The 20,634-nt window shown below is 38.9% G+C and overlaps 1 protein-coding gene across 1 annotated transcript in view; it reads left to right on the top strand.

Annotated features, from left to right (window-relative positions):
- Positions 1-11,864: 11,864 nt before the first annotated feature.
- LOC121320197 (protein FAM210B, mitochondrial-like) overlaps positions 11,865-20,634 on the top strand; it is a 13,185-nt gene continuing 4,415 nt past the window's right edge. Inside the window, exons 1-2 of the mRNA XM_041258449.1 lie at positions 11,865-11,885; positions 12,082-12,192. Coding sequence (XP_041114383.1) covers positions 11,865-11,885; positions 12,082-12,192 — 132 coding nt within the window. The remainder of the gene's footprint in view (positions 11,886-12,081; positions 12,193-20,634) is intronic.

The raw sequence follows: 20,634 nt of genomic DNA, 5'->3' as shown, positions 1-20,634 counted from the left end.
AGAACTCATAGTCAAAACAAAAAGACTAACAAAACGGACTATACAGACAAAACACGGTGAGCTTCTATTTTAACTTATTATTATTATTGTTATTACAATTACCTTCGTCTCCAATCCCATTCTCCACTCATCGCACACACAACCCCGAGTGAGTGAAAATATGCAGCTTTTATGCAGCTGTACCGAGACTTGATTGCTAATCAATCATTCAATTGGAGTCTCGGTACAACTGCATGTGAATTAATAAAGTGCAATTATCCATGCTCACATATTATTACATTTTACTTGCACGTGAAGTGCTGTGCAATCCTCGTGCCTAAATACAAATATACATTTTAAACACTCCTGTTACACAGACCCGTTTATATCCTATGTACCAATGACTATACGCCAACATTAACACACAACATACAACACAAAATATACACAGGGACGGGCACTTTGCCACAACATGTAATATTCATTTCACAATATTTTGAGATCCAAGCCTCTGGCTTTCTATTTCAGACCTTCAGAAGAGATATGGATATGTTATTCCCCCCTGCAAATAGAGGCATGGTTTATTGCAGAAGGAATGACTCATAAATGCAGAAAGAAATCCAAGGAGTACAGTAGCAACCAGTACTCAGTGCTTTTTTTACGAGGTATCATGCAGACTCTGCAAATTAATTATGTTACTTATATTTTAACATTAAGGAAATGCATTAATAAGTTATAAAACAGTTTGTTTAATATTATAGGCACCCTTTTTTTTAGTGATGGCTCCAGTTGGATTTGTATCTGGACTGGGGTGTTTATGCATCAACCTGGGTAGCTTTGAATTTATTTATTTATTTATTTACTTATTTTTTACTGTGATTGGCTGCAAAGACAATGGGCTAGTCAGAGACTGGATATTCTTTAATGCATTGGTTTTTACAGTTTTCCTATTAACTGAAGCCATTGTATTCTGGGAGATGTAGTTGTTAGTGGAAGTTTTAGGGGAGGTGGGAAGGGAGGCAGACAAGCTGTGCAGTAACATTGCTATGCATATTTTTGCTTTAATTTAAATGTATTTAATTCACTTTTTTTAATGCATAAAAACCGGTAACTTATCTGGATAGCTGATAGGAACAGTCTAAAACATATATGTTAGATGACTATATCACTGATGAGATGTCTTGAGACTAAACCAAAACACACACATACATTGTTTTGTGGTTATGCTACTGTATGCCATAACTTTTTTCAAATCCCAAGCGCAGACAGAGGGATTGCCTGTTCACAACAGCATGCACACTACCTGTGGAGATCAGGATTGCCTTTTCACAACAGCATGCACACTACCTGTGGAGATCAGGATCGCCTGCTCACAACAGCATGCACACTACCTGTGGAGATCAGGATCACCTGTTCACAACAGCATGCACACTACCTGTGGAGACCAGGATCGCCTGTTCGCAACAGCATGCACACTACCTGTGGAGATCAGGATCGCCTGTTCACAACAGCATGTGAATGTTAATCTTACAGAGCTTCTTTTGTGGAGTGCAATTAAATTCCAGGTCTGTGAGAAACTGAGTTCATGTTCCTGGTTTGTTGGCATATCAGCATTGAGGTGTAATCCCTTGGAGGTTGTCTGTCATTAAAACAAAAAACTACCTTAATCCACAAGCCAGCCCATCAATATGAAGAAGAAGAAGAAGAAGAAGAAGAAGAAGAAGAAGAAGAAGAAGAAGAAGAAGAAGAAGAAGAAGAAGAAGAAGAATGGCTGCAGGCCACAAGGAAAGCTAATGGTCCAATGTGCTCCCCCAGGGTGAGGCAGGATAATGACTTCATTTACAAGCACCCCATGAGTTAGAGACTACCCAGCCTGTTCCTCATGTTTGGTGGATGATAAAAGGCAATTGGCTTGACCTCAGGGACAGAGCTCGCCCCCTGATCTTGATTGATAAATGGGTTACAGTGAATTGGGCATCTCATATTTGGCATAAAAAATAAATGGGTAGAATAATTGATAAAAAAAATGTATAAATAACTGATCAAAAGAAAGTATAATGAACAGGAGCTTCCTCTCCGAGGTATATTGCTCCTTTAAAAATGGCCCAGCACACAAGAAATTGAGTTATCAAAGCGCTAATGCGCTATTTTTAATAATACAAAATAAACAAAAACTAAACAAAAAACTAACTCCATTTTGGAGCACTTACTAACACAGGAATCTAACTAACAAAAACACGATTCACAAAAAGGCTTTCACACAGCACCTTTTGGGACTACGACACAGTCGGGCCCTTCAAACAGCAGTCCTGAGCAGACTGCTTGCTCTCCTTAAATACTCTGCACCTGGCTCTAATTTATAATGGTAGCCAGGTGCAGGTGATAATTGAACAATAAATAATAATGAAACAATTAAACAAATATACTTTCCTTGAGGGAGGATAATAACCCCCCTCCCTGCCTTGTTACAATATATATATATATATATATATATATATATATATATATATATATATATATATATATATATATATATATATATATATATATATATACATACACACACACACAGTGTTTTGATTTTATATGAATTTGAAGTGCAATACATATCTGTTCTCTCTTAGCCTTTATTCTTCTATCTGACAAAGGCTAGTATTTCATTACAAAGCCTTGTCTTTAATGATAATGAAGTTACTTTACAGCTGTGAGAAATCATGCACATATTCGTGGCACCAGCCAGCATTCCCACGTAAATGAATGCATTGCTATTTAGGGAACACTGATTAATGGCTTGACTCATTTTATCCAGTAATTACAGAACGTTCGTTTCCATTTAGCTGAGCAGCATTCTGCAAACTTCCAAACCCAAATACCGTTTAGTAATGTATTGTGCTATCTGTATTAAAATGTCTCGCTACAGAGGTAAAGTAATTGAACAAGGGAAGCAGCTGCAACCTTCCTAGTATTCCCAGCTCAGGCTTGATCTGGGTGCAGCAGCCTCAGAGACGGTATTGGATTAACAAAAGATGACATATTTATTGCTATTTCTCTGCAATCATCTCCACATGTTGAGAGGAGATGCAAGAGGAGGCCGACACTGTGGCAGATCTACACAGAGCGCAATGAGAGGAAGAGCTGTTTCCTTCCCTGACCCATCCAGCGGTGCCTCTAAACCCATGAAGGAGAGCCAGCTACTCATTCAAATCCATAAGAGCAGGGTCTCATTTACAAACAGCAGAGCTGCTTCCTTCTCTGACCCATCCAGCGGTGCTTCTAAACCCATGAAGGGATCTTAGAATTAATTATGTTTATAGATCTAACCTATTGACTTTAATTTACAGTAGCTCCCATACAGTAGCTTCTAGTTCTCATCTGCTTGTGGGTTTCAGGTCTTATTGATGGTGTTGGTAGCTGCATGCTCACCTTTGCCATGTTTTAACACAATGTTCAGGTTTCAATAGTATCAGTGGCGGGCTGACTAATCTGATGAACAGGAGCGACGACACTGTTGTTGTTAAGAGGGCTAGTTTTTTGCTGTTTTGCCATTTGGGGTGTAAAAAAAATAGCAATTATCTTACTCATTGATGTTGCATCCTAAACTATATCAGTACACTTGTGTCATTCAATTAATGAAACAGGAAAGCATTTTAATTGAATGGGCTTGCTCTTCATCGGGTACTCTGTGAAGGCTGGGTTTAATGCTGATGAAGGATTAGTTCTGCGCAGTTGCTGTCCTCTTCTTGTGAATATTTATTCTCAGCACCCCAATGTACGTGTGTGTGCATGTGTGCATGCGTGTGTGTGTGCGTGAGTCTGTGTGTGCGTGTGTGTGTGCGTGCGTGTATGTGAGTGTGTGTGCATGTGTGTGTGTGTGTGTTTGTCTGTGTGTGCGTGTGTGTGTGTGTGCATGTTTAATGCTGGTTGCAACACTTTCTAAAGTGCACACAATTTAAACTTTCTGTTTCCTGCTTTGCATTTTACTCTGCTTTAGATTAATGTTCTTTATTTTAAGGCATGATTCCAATGGTACATTTTAGTGCCATGCATTCATCATACTTAAAAATGACACAGCAGTCATTAAAAGCGCCTACTAAGAGAGAGCTGCATGATTGAATCTACCCATTAACAACTCCAGAAGAAGTCTGCTTGCTCCCATAAGGAAATCGGGTAAAAGCTTTGAGTAATATAGTCATGGGCATCCACAGATAGGTGCCGAGTTGTTAATGTAAATGAGCCTACATGTTTTTTTTTTTTTTAAATCATGATGAACTAACAGAGCTGATTTCAAAATGAATTACTTCAGGAGTCATGAATTCTGAATTTACGGGCATTATTTAAAGAGTTACCAAATAGAACATATTTTCTGGAAAAAACGATGATATGATAATAGGTTACTGTTTGAATCGTTTTTAACTATAGAGTATGCCATTATTTGACTTTGCCCTTCCGAGGTCAGAAAACTATAAGACAGACACAATATGAGATGTGATAACATAACCCCAAAATATAAAGAGCATTTTTAAACGAAGAGCAAGGTCTTGTGTATCAAACAGTTTTCTATAGAGCTTCTGCTTGCCCTGGAATTCTACATGGCTCTGCAAAGCATATGCAGTGAAATGTGCTTAAAACAGTTTTAGCTACTTTCTAATTCAAATACAGTGCTATGACAATGAAGCTGTCAGCTTCCAGAGAATTGTATAAATGCTTTAGTAAGTATAAGGAAACTGTTATAGGAATTTCATTACATATTTAACATTCCTTGTGACCTGTTCAAGAGGCCCGTGTTCAATAGAATGACTTCAGCACTTTACTCATGATACAGAAACAGAGTCAGCGGCAGCAAAGCTAATACCCCTTTTATTAAATCACAGTGCAAAACTGCTTGTACGTAGAGTGATGATTCCTTGAATATGTAGTGCTCTGCTGTCTACAGTACAATAATTTTTTCTCTATCGCTTTTGTCTAAGTGCATTTCAAACATGTCTCGGGATGGATTAAATTTCAGAGCAATATACAACGATTAGCTCTAATCTCAGTGGTCTTGCTCAGAAAGGAAGAAAGTTGAATTTCAAAGTGGGGCTGGGCAACGTGAAACTCAATTACAGGTTTAATCTCAGCCCAGTTTGGGTGGGTGAGTTATCTGTAAGAAGCTGTCTACATGGTTATAACTAGACTTTATTGGGTGCCAGGGAGCATTTATTGCGTACAGGTCATTTCCAGGAGATGCCACGTGTTGCATCTTTGCAAGAACTTAGAGCAGCACAAATTCAAATGTACATCTTGTTTGCCAAAAACTTAATCAAACACAGCAGTAAACCATTAGGAAATAAAAGAGGTTTATAAAATATAAAACTGATTTGTTGTTCGAGGTTCAATTAACCCTGTTTAAACATTTTAATCAACTTTTAATTTAACATAACAAGGCTTGCATGAAAATTACACGTTTTCTTCTTAGTTATTTATTGCCAACTTCAGGGCTGATTAATTAAAAGAGCTGTAATTTAACACCACTTCATTCTAACATGTGACTCCAAATCTGTTTGCATGCAAGTACTGTCAGAGGTCACTGAATTCAAGATTAATCGTAAGTTACTTTTAATGAGAGCTGATTTAAATAATGAAACAAACATTTTAAAAAGATGCAAATCAGTGTGAACATGTAAACCCACAATGTCAGAGGGGCGATGATAGATGTATTTGGTGAAAGAGAACAGTCCCCTTTCTATTTAGGAAGCTTGCAGGCTACACACACTCAACAAACAAAAGATCACTGCATTCCCTTATAAAAGTTTACTGCTGCCAGTGTGCACAGCAATAGTGTGGGTTTCAAATGCTTTTTCCAATACTGCGTTTTTACCATTGTTAATTAAATATAATTTCTCGTACCTCTCTGGGATTTGCAATGCTTATTAGTGCTCTACCATCCCTACACTGTGCTTTAGTGCACTTTGCAATACTATTGGAAACTTGTATAAGGGTTATACGGCAGTCATGTGAAAAACATTAACACAGCATAGCTGGTTTGTGAAAGAAGTTTGCACACTGCGGTGATTCCCTCAAGGATTCGATTCTTTTTTTCTTTTTTCTTTTTGAAATTAGGGTTAGGGTTAGGGATAGGGATGGGGTTAAAATCTGCAACAAAGATTTACATATTAAGTACATTATAACTATGCATAATAACATTGTAATGATGCGTGAGTACCCATGTATTCACTAGTAACGTATGTAACAAGTAACTATGTAAATACAGCTAATTAGAGACACAGTGTAAAGAACCCCTTGAAAGCTCAGTGGCAATGAGCACCCAGCCCTGTCTCAACATGCCAATGCTGTACCCATGACAGTGTGCATGTTAGCAGCAGCGAATGCCACCCAACACATAGACATTGTTCAGGGTTTTACAGTTTGCATGGCTATGGCGTATTCAAAGATTATTAGCCAAGCATGACTGCAAAGAAACTCAAAAAGCAGAACATGAAACAAACAAACCAAACAAAAAAAAAAAAAATACAGCATCTGCTGCCTATTAAATATCATCAGAAAGGACTGCTTGATTCTCCTGGCATAGTATGATCAGGTTACGAATGCCGACAGTTTTGTTTTGTAGTTTTTATTAAAAAAAAAAAAAAAAAAGTGTGTTTAATGCTTGTTTAAAGATTTCCACTTTTAGTACATTGTCACGATACATAATGACACTGTAATTATTAAGAACATGCATTACCAAGTGATTAGTATGTAAACACACAGTAATTAGAGACACTTAATGTAAAGTCTTGACAAAAGAGGCAAATTCCTACTTCCAGAAGAGATGGCAAAAGTCACAACTGTGGATGATTCTGAGCATCACTACCCAGCAGCATCCCACCTTGCAGGACACTGCAACCATACTAATGAGTTCCTCTGCCATCAGCTTGCATCTGCTTTACAAATTTCAAGTGAACTCATGCAAATCCTCAGCCTCCTAATATATAAAAACAAACTGAACTGTAATTATTTCCTCATTAAACATGCAGGTCTCAGATCTAATTAGTAACGAACAAGAAAGGAAGGCTCTGTGTTATTCCTAGTATACTGCAGATACATGACTAGATTTTGCTCCCATCTAATTCAATTTTTTTTTCTTTTTTTTTTGACGGTGTGCCTGCATAGGTTTAAATTGTTACAATCATTATTGAATCAGATGCATCATGATAGATTTATATAGAGAATTTTAACAACTGTGTGTGTTTAATGTATTTGCCATTATTTATTTACAGCACAGTACAGTAATCCCTCGCCAACCGCATATTTGCAAACCACGGAATTCATGTATACGCGGTTTTCCTTTTGTATACCAATTTGCCAACCGCGGCATACAGATTTGTGTATACGCGGTTTTGCACGGAAACATATGACGCATCCGCATTTGCTTCCGCGCCATCGTGTGTATTCTTGCGCGCTGCCATCTCGCCAGCATCTCCCGCTATCAGTACCAGCATGATCTCTCGCTTTGTCTCCTCTGCTAGTCACGGTAGCATGTGCATGCGGTCTCGTTGCTCCGTATTAACTTAGCGTAAGTGTCACCAGTCAACAACACCCTGGCCTTCAACTCTGAGGATTCAAGGTAAATAAAACATTACTTTTTATTATGTTATAATTTTATTTCTTTTTACATGTTACATTACCCAGTATGTTATAGTATTTGCATTGTTTTATGTTACTGTGTTTTTCATTTGTGTTTAGTGAAGGAAAATGCAACTTAGATAGGCTTTGATAAGTGTAACCACGGCCATGGAGAACCTAACCCTCTATTCCCCATAAGCTCTAGTAGTTACCAACCGCGGTTTTGCCAACCACGGGGGTTTTCATGAACCTAACACCCACGGTTGGCGAGGGATTACTGTATTGTGAAATGTCTATATTATACCATGCTTTCACTGTGATTCCCTTCACTTGTTTTTACCATAGTTTACAACAGTAAAAGGATTAAATGATTTAAAAAAAAAAAAAAAAAAGCATTGCTTCAGAACGTGTCGGACAAAAGCCGTGCTTCAGCTGTGTCGAAAGAAGACAGGGTTTTCACCAGAACCCCCTGAAATAAATCATTTTCTATTCATCTAAACCTTTTGTGTACAACCAAAAAATGTTTTGTACACTGCAGTTATGCCTTCTTTCAGAATGTTGCAAAACGAATCAGGAAAGAACTTTCAATGTAGTTGCAGTGCCATTGCTGGACAATACAGACGGCACAGATCGCATTGGACTAAACTACGCATGTGCAGTTTGAAATAAACTGCACTAGACCAATATACTTCACTGCTCTTTACACCTGACTACAAAAGAAATGTCAGATGGCCTTGCGGCTCAACCATTATCAACCCAGCTCAGGCAGTTATATAATGGCACAGTGCTGGAAAGCGTATGCACTATGTCTAGCAATCTCTTTAAATGTATTCTTATAAAGATGACAAGTTCACAGTGTTTCAGGTTCTCTTTTTTATGGTAGTGCAGGTATGTCAGGATTGCTATCTCACCCTTACTTTGCCGCTCAGAAGAAATGTTTTTTTACTTTACTGCCTCTTCCAGCTGCCTGTTGCGTACCCTTTCATAGCATTTTTCTCTCCTCTTTCCCTATGTGTGAAATTCAGCAGGAACCTGTTGACCCACAATCCTGCTTGATGGAAAGGGAGCCCTGGCACGGGGGGCTCGTTGCTGCCTTATTGTCACAGGACATACTCTGCAATGCTGTCTTTATTCACAGATGAGTGGAAAGAAAGAGCAGACATCCGGGACAAGATTTCCCCTGCCAGTACCTCCCTGCACCTCCTGGCCTCCCCGTACTGCATGCTAGAGGAATACACTCCCTGCAGCTCTGTGTATAATTCTAGCCCTATGAGGCTCTTCCGGCCCCTACTGATTACTCATTACAAAATCACATTGACCCTGGTCCTATCTAAGGACAACTGTGTGCTTAAACATTAGGGGCTTGTGAAATGTTTACCCACAGAGAAGTAGAAGCACAGACAGAGGCAAGGTTTCCCAACACACCGTCGCTCCCTGTGCACAGAAGTGGAATGCTTCATTCATGCTCCTTTGCTAATCCACTGAAGTTTTGACAGCCACAATGTTTAAAGTGGTTCACGCAGACAGATGCTGGGAGTCACGTGCTGCTGCTCTCACAAGCTGTTATAGCACTCTCAAAGGATTCGAAAGCCAGTGTGCCTATTTTTTATAATTGTATTAGCAGATCAGATTGCATATGAATGTGATAGTCTGGCTCTAAGGGTGCAATGTATAATTTAACTCAATAATCTACAGTACAAAGTTGAAGCAACACTTGTTTCATAACAGAACAGGAAAGTAATTGAAGCCTGAGCCTGCAGGGAGAGAGGAGCTCTGCTGAATGAATCAATTAAACGCATATCTTGCTGAATAACAAGGAGTCTGTCCCTTTCGGCCTTGATCTATGGCAGGTGAAATATTGATTCTGCTGCCTTCAGCCGCAGCTGTTCCCTAGATGTGATTGTGTATTCATTTAATGTGCAAACTGGAGGTTCACCTCGCTGGCAGCAGAGTAGAGGTGTTTTTAGTTATTGCCAGGTATAAATCAAGTGATATTTTTAGATTAATAGATTACTGGAATTGATCGCTCATCTTGAACTCATTGCCTTGATTATGTGTTAACGTTTTCCTGTCTCCATACATCTTACAGGATGTAGCACCACCACCCTGTGAAAGGCTGGCTTTGCAGGGGTGACATCAGACCAAAAACAGGCTCCAACCAATGAATGGCGGGTGAAAACTGAGCCGTGGGGCTCAGTATTTGTTAATAAATAAAACAAAATAAAGGTTTAAACAAAACCAACACAAACAAAAAGGTGCATTGACTGAACAAATAAACACACAAATAGCAAACAAGCATCGTGCTTAAACAAGCACGCTTAGCAATTGCTTCCTTCCTCAACAGACTTCTCTCATCTGACACTCCTCCTTGAACACAGACAGCTGCAGGCTTTTATATTCTGGCCGAGGGGTTAACTAGCTATTAATTACCTTATTACCAATCGGCCATAGACTGCACAAGATTAAATAAGGATGCGTGACTGTCAGCTAGTTAAATAATCAGTCGCTGATCAGTCACACATCCCCACGAGGTATTTAAAAATAAAAACAATAACCTGTCGGACGGCGTCTCACTCATCCGGCCAAACAATACATAATAATAACGGAGAGCTTTCACTGTTGCATTAACACATAAATCATAGTACAACACAATAATAAACAAAGGGGCAGGACACTCCGCCACACACCCCCACACCTCAAACAACAGAACTCAGTATGAAGGCTCTCGCTGAAACGGTGGTCGGCTGCACTTAGTTTCTCACAAGTGTTACTGTGGCAGGCTGGCGAGTGGATAGAAGCCCAGAGACAGACTGCAGTTCAAATACTAATTTTATTATAAATAAACAAAAATAAAGGTGCACATGGGCAAAATAACAGATATTCAAACACAAATAAAGCAAAACTCACACAAATAAAGATTTCCAGGCTGGGCAATGCCTCCACTGGATTTAACAAAATTCTAAAATCACAAACACCAACCTACTTCCTCAGCTCCCTCCTCCAAAATGAGAAGTAGAGGCCTCCTTTTATGTCAGGTGGCTGGGCGCTGATTGATCGTTAAGTTAATCATTTAATCAACTAATCAACCCCAGCCACCCGAACATAATAAACCCAGGCAGGTAGGGGAAATTAACTCCATCCCTGCCAATTTAAAAAGGGCAGAGCTTTGCTCTGCCACAGTTACCTTTGACTTTAGTGTTTTGAAAATATTAGAGGTGTGCTGATACTCGGACTCGCAGTTGCCTTTTATCGTCAGGTATTAAAGAAATCTATTCATTAATGTGTTGATTACAAAACAAAAAAAGCCGTCCTTCCCTCACCTTTGCAATTGAGTACCACTCAACGTTAATTAACTTTCACACTGGGTGTTTTAAAAGCCGGCTGGAAGTAAATTTTCTCCAGTACTGGGGCAGTAAATGGAAAATGAATGAAAGAGCTATTGAAAAGAAAATGTGGATCAGTGATCTCTCACCTACAGTTCCAGACAAAGGAATTTGACTATGTCTAACATGTCAATGCAATTCACTTCTGGCCTCAGATCCACAGAAAAACCCAAACAGGGGGTGGGGTGACTTACATCTACGGGAAAGGAAAGGGGTATTGCTGTGCTTCATCAGCAGCTCTTTTCATGCCAATAATGCTTCCTGCTAGACGATTTACCCAAAGAAATGGCAGGTTTAGTTTTTCTGAGGATAGCAAAGCGATATATGATGCCCTTTGGCAGGTTTGCTATTATTGTGGCTGATCCTTTTTGTAGTGCATTCCTCTGACCTTTCTCTTTGTAGTTCGCTCGGACCCCCATGATGAAACCTTCCACAGTGTGACATTTCACGGGGGTTTAAAGCACTGCAGGGCTGTGTGATGTGAAACCTGTTCCCTGTACAGTGACAACAATGAGGGCCGCAATTAGATGCAGCTCCTTTGCTGCAGCTCCTTTGCTGCACACAACAGAGCTTAGTCATGGCTTCAAAAGTGCCCAGCTTCACAGTCATATCCTTAACTGCTTGTATCTATTGTAAGTACGGAGAAAAATGTAGCTTGTCTCTTTAAAAGTAACCTGTAGAGCTGTACCAAGAACTGATTTGTTTTCAAATGCATGCAGGTTGGTCAGTAGTGTGTGTGTGTGTGTGTGTGTGTGTGTGTGTGTGTGTGTGTGTGTGTGTGTGTGTGTGTGTGTGTGTGTGCGTGCGCGTGCGTGCGCGTGCGTGTGAGTACAGAATCAACAAGCAGAGACCAGATAAGATGGTTCATACTGTGCACTTCAAATCTAACCCAGTCCTGCAATGAAAAGAAGTATCTTTCAGGTGAGTGTATTAGGCCAGTGTGTTTGCACTCACTCCTTGTTGTTACAGTTGATTATTTGCAGGAAAAAAACCCTGCAAATGAATATATCTGAGTGGTGCTAATGGGAAAGCAGCAGTTTTCGTTGCAGAAAGCTGGAGTAGACTTTGGCATTCTAAACATGTTGTGCTGAAACTAACTCCAATTTCTTCCCCCCAGAATCACGCCAGAGACTTGCCAGCGGTGCAGTACACTCCCCTGGGAAGCTACCAGATCAAAACCAGTCAAAAACGGCAGCTATCGCAGCTCTCCACAGCGCCTCTGAGTCAAGTGTGATTATGCGCAGGCATTGTAAATAATACAGTAATCAGAAAAATCACTGACGAAGGAAATCAAACCGCTTGGGTCTGAATCACCACCACCGATGGAAGGTATTCCATTATTTTTGTTTTCTTGAATGATGACTCTGTTTTGAGCATCACCACAGCAGAACTAAGCAAAGCCCTCTCAGAACCAATTGCTTTGTACAACATAACCCAATGAGTTACTATTTCAAGAAAAGGATGCTTTTAGGCTGTACGTGTTACGAAATCAAGTGCAGGACTTGGACTGCAAGCAAATGGATTTAAAGTACATACACGTGCCAATGTAGGTACTCTGGAATAGAATGGTATTGCCTGTGTTATTGGCTGACTTACCCCACACAGCTGTGGTTCCATGTATCATGGGATCAGCATCTTAAAGCTGAGGTACAAATTCTATCAAGCAATAGAATGTAATATTGACAATTTAATTAAGGAAATGTCACCTGATGTCTTCCATGGCATTTCTGGCATTTAAATCCCAATCAAAACACGCAGATAAATGTGGCTCCATTATGTCATACCCATACATACTATTTGTTTTAGTAGATAAAGAAAACAAACAAAAAATGTATATACAGTATTTGCAATTCACGTTTCTGACCTATATCTGTAGAGACTTGTATTTGAAGTAAACTGACTACTGTATAATGGCGTTTCATATAGGTAAGTAGATTTAAACTATGAGTTCCAAATGTAATTGGTAAAATAATGTTGATACAGAGTGTTGTCTAATGCCAGCAGTTCTGCCAGTCTAAGCAGATCCTGAAATGGCGAACCAGCCTGGGCAGCTTCGTTGTTCAATAAACCATCACGTTTTATATCTTGGAAGCATGCATTGTTAATGGGACAAGAATTTGGGATCAACAGCTTTAACTACAAATGGATGTGTTGTGATGATTTATTTAGTCTCCAGAGGCTCATGGAAATAACCTGCAATAATCTACACATGCTCAAATGCAATCAGTGTGAAATTATATTCACTGTGGTCACAAGCGGAATGGGCATTGTATGCCCTCTTCTGTCACACGCTTCTGTGAAGCACTACAGGAGTTCCACAGTCCAGGGGAAAAGTTTGCAACAGTACAACCAATTATATAAAAGCACATTGACACATGTAGACTTTAAAAAATCCAATGTTTCAATCTGTCTCACGTCAACCAAAAGAGTTTCACAAGCGAGGAGCACAGCAGCAAGCAATAGGGTCTGCCACGATTGGGATAGAGTCTGAATAGGGACCGGATTATTATCCTTTTTTTATACTAAAATGACAAATGCATAATATTAAAATCAAACTGTGATCAGTGACTGTTAGAGGAGTGCTCGTGAAATCATTCATTCCACAGTTCTCTCCTGCTGGTTTGTTTAAGCTAAGGAAGCTGTTGGTTCAAGTTCCAATTCAACACTCCCCGGAGCGATTGGTTTTTAGATGAAAAATACGACTGTTCTCTGTCTTTGATGTGAGTGGAAGCTGAGATCCATGAAAACAACAGAGGAGATGCAGATGCTCTGGTCTGAGAACCACTTATTCCATACTTTTTCTTTTAGCACAACCTATTGCATTGATCGCTGGCATTCTGCTGTATCAAACAGGTCATTCTCTCAGCCCTGCCTGCTTGGTTTATTAGAAAGCTCTTCTTTCATCATTGTGTAGGGAGTTTAATTGCCTGAGGGTTTAAAAGCCCTCAATATACATGCACCTGATCCCTTGCCCTATGGTATAAATTGTTCATCTTTCTGTTAACTCAATAATCAAACGTTAATACAGAACCGTGGATAACCAATTACCATGCCTAATGAGCTATGATGCGATTTGCATCATAATTAGGGATATTAAGTTGAGAGAATAGAGTTTTGAACACAAAGGACCTGAGGTTTAAATAAATGATCAAGGTTAACACTGTCACAAAGACTGGAAAATATGACAGAGTCCTGTTCTGTACACTTGCAAAGCAGACCAGCGTCGTGCAGAAATATCCAGCATGCAAGCATACAAGACGAATGTTTCTGGAAACACCGGATTAGCAGACACCATTTTCCTTTTCAATAAAGCCAATGGACTCCTGCAACAATTTCTTCCTTTGAAGCTGATTTACTAGGCAGCTCTCTGTATCCATAACACTGTGCAGGGAAAAAATTATTAACTGTAGCGGTCGTTGAAAAAGTTCAATTTTACAAGGTGATGTTGGTAGAAAACCTACAATTTTATTGATTATTGCTAATTGTTTGCCACTGTGTTTTAGACTTTTCATTTGAAAGACCAGTGCCATTGATTTACACGTTGTTAGCGTCAGAGTCATTGACTATGTTTCTATATCGTTTTTGATACCTGTAAATGCTTGCGCAATGGCATTGCTCATCCACATTTATTGTGTCAAAAGCAGACTGAACACTTATGATTACTGCAGCTGCAACTTCTTTCTAATTTAGCTGTCAGGTGCAGGACTGAGTCTTTCACTTGCCTTGTTGAGAAGAGCTTTTTTTATTATCCTAAAGTAGAATCTCAAGACACACACTGGTACTAAGACCTTTTTAAGTCCGGAGATGGAGGTGGACTATAATTGTTTGACTGAAAAAATGCACTCAAGTAGCTTCATTTTGAAGTTAATAACGTTAGCTTTTCTCTCTTTATTGATTTATTTTGATGATAAGAAAGGGGATGGCACACTTTCTGACAGCAGAGGGATGAACTTAGAGTTATTACTACTGACAACTGATCAAAGCAATTCACAAAGATGTTTTTTTTTTCCTACGGAGGACTGCATTCAATTACTTCTCGAAGGTGCTGCCTAAGAAAAGTACATTTCTACCTGCCTGATCTGCTTTTTTGAGAAAGTCTACACTTCCAGTGCAGTGTGCTTGGGAATCTTTCCAGGTCCCTCATTTAGTTCAGAACACTTTTTTTTTTTTTTGTCGAGGGGCGCTGTTGATGTGAACTAAGTATAGGAAGGTTGTTATACCCAGTGGTGTTGTTTAAAGCACAGCTGAAACTAAAAAGAAGGTTGCCAAGACCAGACCAGGGGTGTCACATGGCTTATATAGTTGGAAGAGAGTGGAGTAATCAACAGAAGATGACATTTCTGCAGTGTACACATTATACAAGCATTGTGAGTCATGTGTTATAACTAGTATATTACGGTAGCCATGGCATAGAACAGAGAAAGCTTTCACACTGAAAGCAATTACTCCACCACTGATGTGATTGATAAGTATGCTACCAAAAAAGTACGGAATGTCCTCTAAAATGCCAGCAAGTCCTGCTTTGATGTACTATCTATTGGCTTGTGAAGAAACTCAGCTTTCCATTTTCTGCATGTGGTTCAGGAGATTTTAAGATGAAGAAAAAAGACAGCGATTGTTAAGAGAATTTACACCTGCCAGCAAACATTCTGTGGACTCTCAAAGGATAAAAAAAAATGTGCACAACATGTGACAAGGAATATTAAGATAAATAATGTAACTCCCATTGTCGACACAATATGTGATTTGGATTTGTTTATATGCACACCTTGCTGCACGTACTGTTATTTATAAAAAAAAAAAAAAAAAACTTTTGAAGACAAGCTCTGACATGAAAGATCCTAAAGTCAGTGTCACCACCACGGTGGTGGGGGGGGGGGGGGGGGGGTGGAGGCTGTAGAGGGTAAGCTAACTATATCACATGCAGCCTTTATAATATACAGTTCCACACCTCAGTATGTCCAAGTCATTTCATAATACTCTTAAATATCATTCCGAGCTCATCACCTAAATGCATTCCTGTTTCCATTTCAACCCTGGTCATTCCTACCAGCTGACTGAAACAGGCACCGGTGCTATAGCAGTAACATCAGGTAAAACTGTATGAAACGCTGATAAAATGCACATCACTAACATTGTTTGTTGTGACATATTCTTGAAGAACAAATCGATCAGCGTAACAGTGTAATCATTCTAAAATCCAGTTTAAGAGCGCTCCCTTTTGTTACCCTTGCAAAGAGTTTGCTGAAATGGAAGGAATAAGGAAGGAATAAGCTGAAATCTTAGGCACCTGCTTAGCTGTGAAAAGTATCCCCGACCACCACCACTGGAAATGAAATTCAGCCCAGCAGAAGAAGTTACAGGGCTCTCTGAGAACTGATCTTGCCGCTGCAGCTTTCCTGTTGCACCAACAGCACAACATGGAGTCTGTCACTCTTATGACAGTCTTCGTGTTTTTAATCTCATGTGTTCTTTATTTCTGTGATCAACGTCATGGATACTAAACTCATAAAGATCAAGGGCTCCATCTGCTGCTCAGTGTTGACTGCGCACGGTTCTGTTCTGATTGGGGGAAGTGGGAAGGACTGATCACATTTTTTATTTTGTTAACTGTGAAATCTGATTAACATGTTAACAAACGATAAGTTAACCAGTTAGCCCATTTCTAAACTATTTTAATAAAGGTATGTTATACTCGCTGATTTCACTTATAAAAACAACTATAAATAAATGAAATCCAATGCACTAGTATGATTGAAATTGTATCCGCGAATGTATATATATATATATATATATATATATATATATATATATATATATATATATATATATATATATATATATAAATAATCAAGATTGATTTTTGTGAATATATTATAACACTTATATAAACGTTTGGTAAGCTAGTTGTTAACAGTTAATAAATTGAAAAGCTGCCACTTAAAAATAAAATATGGTCCATACTAATTGGGAACAGGAGGTGTTTGTGAAATAGAACTGTAAAATTATTAATTTGACAAAACCAAAAACCTCAGAAACCAGTCACAGCAAAACCCCTGTACATTTAGATTGAACGGGGGATTGGTGAGCGTGGGCTGTCCGGATGAGAGTGTTGTTCACAGTTTGGATAATTTATTTGGGTTTACTTGACATGCCATTCACAAACCAAAGGTACCTCTTAGAAAACCTTTAATAAAGTACACAGTGTCAGCAGGTTATGAATAAAATATATTAATATATAGTATACTAATATATTTTTGTGGGTTATTATCAGCCCTATCCTCAGGGACTCGCCATTAAACGGCAGGCATTAACTTAAAAGGTTTCCCTCTGATTTTCCTATTCTTTCTAAAGTTCATGCACAAAGGGGAAGTTACTTTGCGTCACCTTACTGACCTGATCAATTGTATTCAAGCTCTAACTAATTGGGGGGAAAAAAGAAGAACAAAAAATGATTTTAAAAAGCACAGCAAGGTTTGAGTAACATAGAGAGTTTGGATTGATTTGTTCTGCTGGTTTCTCCTCTTGGTGGTTGTTGAAATTATACAAGTTCTTTATATATTTGGCATCTGGGGGATCCTGGTAGCCAGGAATAGAAAGTAATGCAAGGAAGTAGCAGATACTCAGTGCAATGAAGTTAGGAATTTAACCTTTCTGACCCTCAGTCGCTGTACAGCACCAACAGTGAAATCCACAGGTACATGCCCATGCCCATGTGTGTTTAATTCTTTCAATTATATTAAAAAAGTGACTGCATACTAGCTGTCAATAGCATTCATATACAGTCCAGCATATATATATATCTATATATATATATATATATATAATATATATATATGCAAGTTGAAATAAGAAACTTAAAATAAAGAGCTTCTCGACCTTTGTAATTGAGATATATGTTCCTTGCAGGTCCACCAAATATAAATCACCTGCATAGGTATTATCTGTATGGCATTATCCCTTATGGCTTTTTATAAGACTTGAACCATTACTTATGTTGATCCACATGCTATGCATTATCCTTATGGCTTTATAATGATTGCACCATTATATTTTATGGATCCCATTGAGAGCCCAGACTGATTGATTTGTGCATTGCAATTACGACCACTAGAATCACAAAAGCTCCAGGCGAAAACGAACAGCATTAAGAGTTGAGAAATGAAACGGGGCAAGCTGGCATGGTCCTGTGAAGGATAAAGATTGTATTTTACACTGACACCTCAGATTCTTCTCTGTTGCAATTTCCAGTGGATGCAGGTATGCAACCAAAAACAACTACAGCCTTACTACACTGTGATAGTGTGCAGCCAACTAGATGCCATTTATAACAGTAATGTATCCAGGTTGCTGCAGTACAGACTCTTTAGCTAATGAATTCTGTTGTAATGAACAAAACTACAATTAGGTATTATTAGGCTACTATCAGCCTGGTGGAGGTGCTAGTTTATTTGTGGTTCGCTTGATACACTACATTTAAGTAAAACAAAAACAAAAAATCTTCCAAAACATGGGAAGAATTTATAACGTACATTCTTCAAGTATATAAACATTGGACAGAAGAACAGATGCACGCAGGACAGTCTTTCGTGAATCTAAACAGACATGCTGTCTTTGTATTTCATTTCTTACTGTCACTATGAATCCTGTTTGATGTGTAGGCAAGCTCATTGAGTGAGTGTGGGTGTGTTTCCATGGGGTCTTTCTCCCATCTCGTGGCGGAGCAGATAGATGGACTGAGACCAGCTCTAGTGCCACAAAATCCTTTAAAATACAAGGGCTTTGGTTTATAGCGATCTGATTAACATAAATCTGTTCCTGCTCCAAGCTTGTTTAGTTAAAAACCAAGCCTTTCAATTGTATTTCTAACTGATCCCATAGATCATTCGTAATGGCCCTAGTTCCAGGGGAGAGTCCTCATGAATTATGCTGCATGTTAATTGTACATAAATAAGAATGACCTGGCTGATTTATTATAAAAAATGCATTTGTTCAGATTTATTTAAAAGGGATCATGCCTGCTGAAGCAGGGCACTTTGGAGTGTCCTCCACGGCAGGTTACAATAGCAAGCAGCCTGGTTGCTACACATTACTGACAGTGATAAATGAAGACGGCTGTGTCAAACAGTTTATACCCAACAGGGCTTCTGAGGGACGCTTTAAACTCCCCAGGCACAAAAAAAAAAAAAAAAAAAAAAAAAAAACTGAATAGGAAACGGATTCATCAAAATACAGGCCGGGAGTGAATTAATTCATTGGAAGGTTACATGCCTCTTGGTTAAAAACTGGCGATTTCTTACTTTGCCAACTATGAGCATGCAAATATGTAGGGATGAACGCTATTAATTCAAGCACTGTGTGAGGTAGTGTTTGATAATACAGGATGAGCTTATACTGTACCAGGCCTACTCAACAACTCAGGCTGATGGATACAGTAACCTGCACCATCGTGAAATAATTTGTACAAGCAAGAAATTGTGCCTCTTTCCTTTGTGCTTTGACACGCAATCCTTTTTCCGCCCGCGTTCATTTTCCTTTGAAATGATATTTTTTAGTCCCTTCAATTCGACTCATTCATAAACGAATTGATTTATATCTGTTCTGCCAACTGAAGGGGCACATCCTAATTATTTCTCAATTCTTGCAGAGAAAACAAGGTATCGCACAAGCCAATTACTTCAACAAGCCAGACACTGACAGTGAATCTAATGTGAATGTTAAATATTCTCCTTGAATATCTCGTGATATGTGTCACCAAATGAAAGCAGAAAAGATAATTGCTATTCACAGGGTGCTAGATTAAAAAAAATGTATTGCTGGTAAAGACAAACAGCTAAATATGCCAACTTTTCATTCCGTAGCAGCTGTGTATAGCGTTGGCTGCTGTCAGACCTCTCTTGATGCTGAAAGAGAGAAGGGCCGAATGGTTGCAAAAGGATTTATATCTCTTCTATTCAGAAACCTTGCATTAATATTAGATAGTAGATATTCTTATTGACATCCTATCTGGTAGAACTCTGAATAACTAAATCTGAATAAATCCATTTGCTTTAAAGTTAGGCTGTTTGTGGATGGGGAGGTCATCTGTCATCAATATTTCATTAGAACTGTTTGCTCTGTTCTTTGCTGAGGCTAATTAAAAAGCAGCAATCAGGGCTAGGAAATGGCAACAGGGCTGACAAGTCGAATTTAGCTCATTAGAGCAAACTGAAATGCAGAGAAGGAGGTTGTTTTATTTTTTACACGTTGCATTGGGAGTTTTAAATAGTTGTGATAATATAGAGCTCAGAACTGCTGGTCGATCAATGACGGTTGATCAGTTGCACCTCTGTGCTGTGAAATCTGCATTTTAGACACGTTTTACATGCCAGGGTTCAGCACCAAGGTTCCAAAGCTATGCACTTAATGAGATCATGAGTAGGAGAGCTCTGAACTCAGAGCATGAAGCTGCAAACAGTTTAGATATTTTTATTTTTTCAAGTTTTCAGTGATTAATCGTGTTGCTCATATCAGCTGATTTTAATCTGAGTACATTGAAAATACAGCTAGCTCAGCACCCCTGGCCTCTAAAGCAGGTCTGAAATTCAGATTGCACATGGCATGCAGAAAGATGTAAAGGGTGGCACTTGGATTGGGTGGCGTTGTATTTTTGCTTTATAGAAAATCATCC

This window comes from Polyodon spathula, chromosome 8 (assembly GCF_017654505.1).
Source record: "Polyodon spathula isolate WHYD16114869_AA chromosome 8, ASM1765450v1, whole genome shotgun sequence".
In the NCBI taxonomy this organism is placed as follows: domain Eukaryota; kingdom Metazoa; phylum Chordata; class Actinopteri; order Acipenseriformes; family Polyodontidae; genus Polyodon; species Polyodon spathula.
Note: the sequence above shows the minus strand (reverse complement) of the source record. Positions and strands in the feature narration are given on the sequence as shown.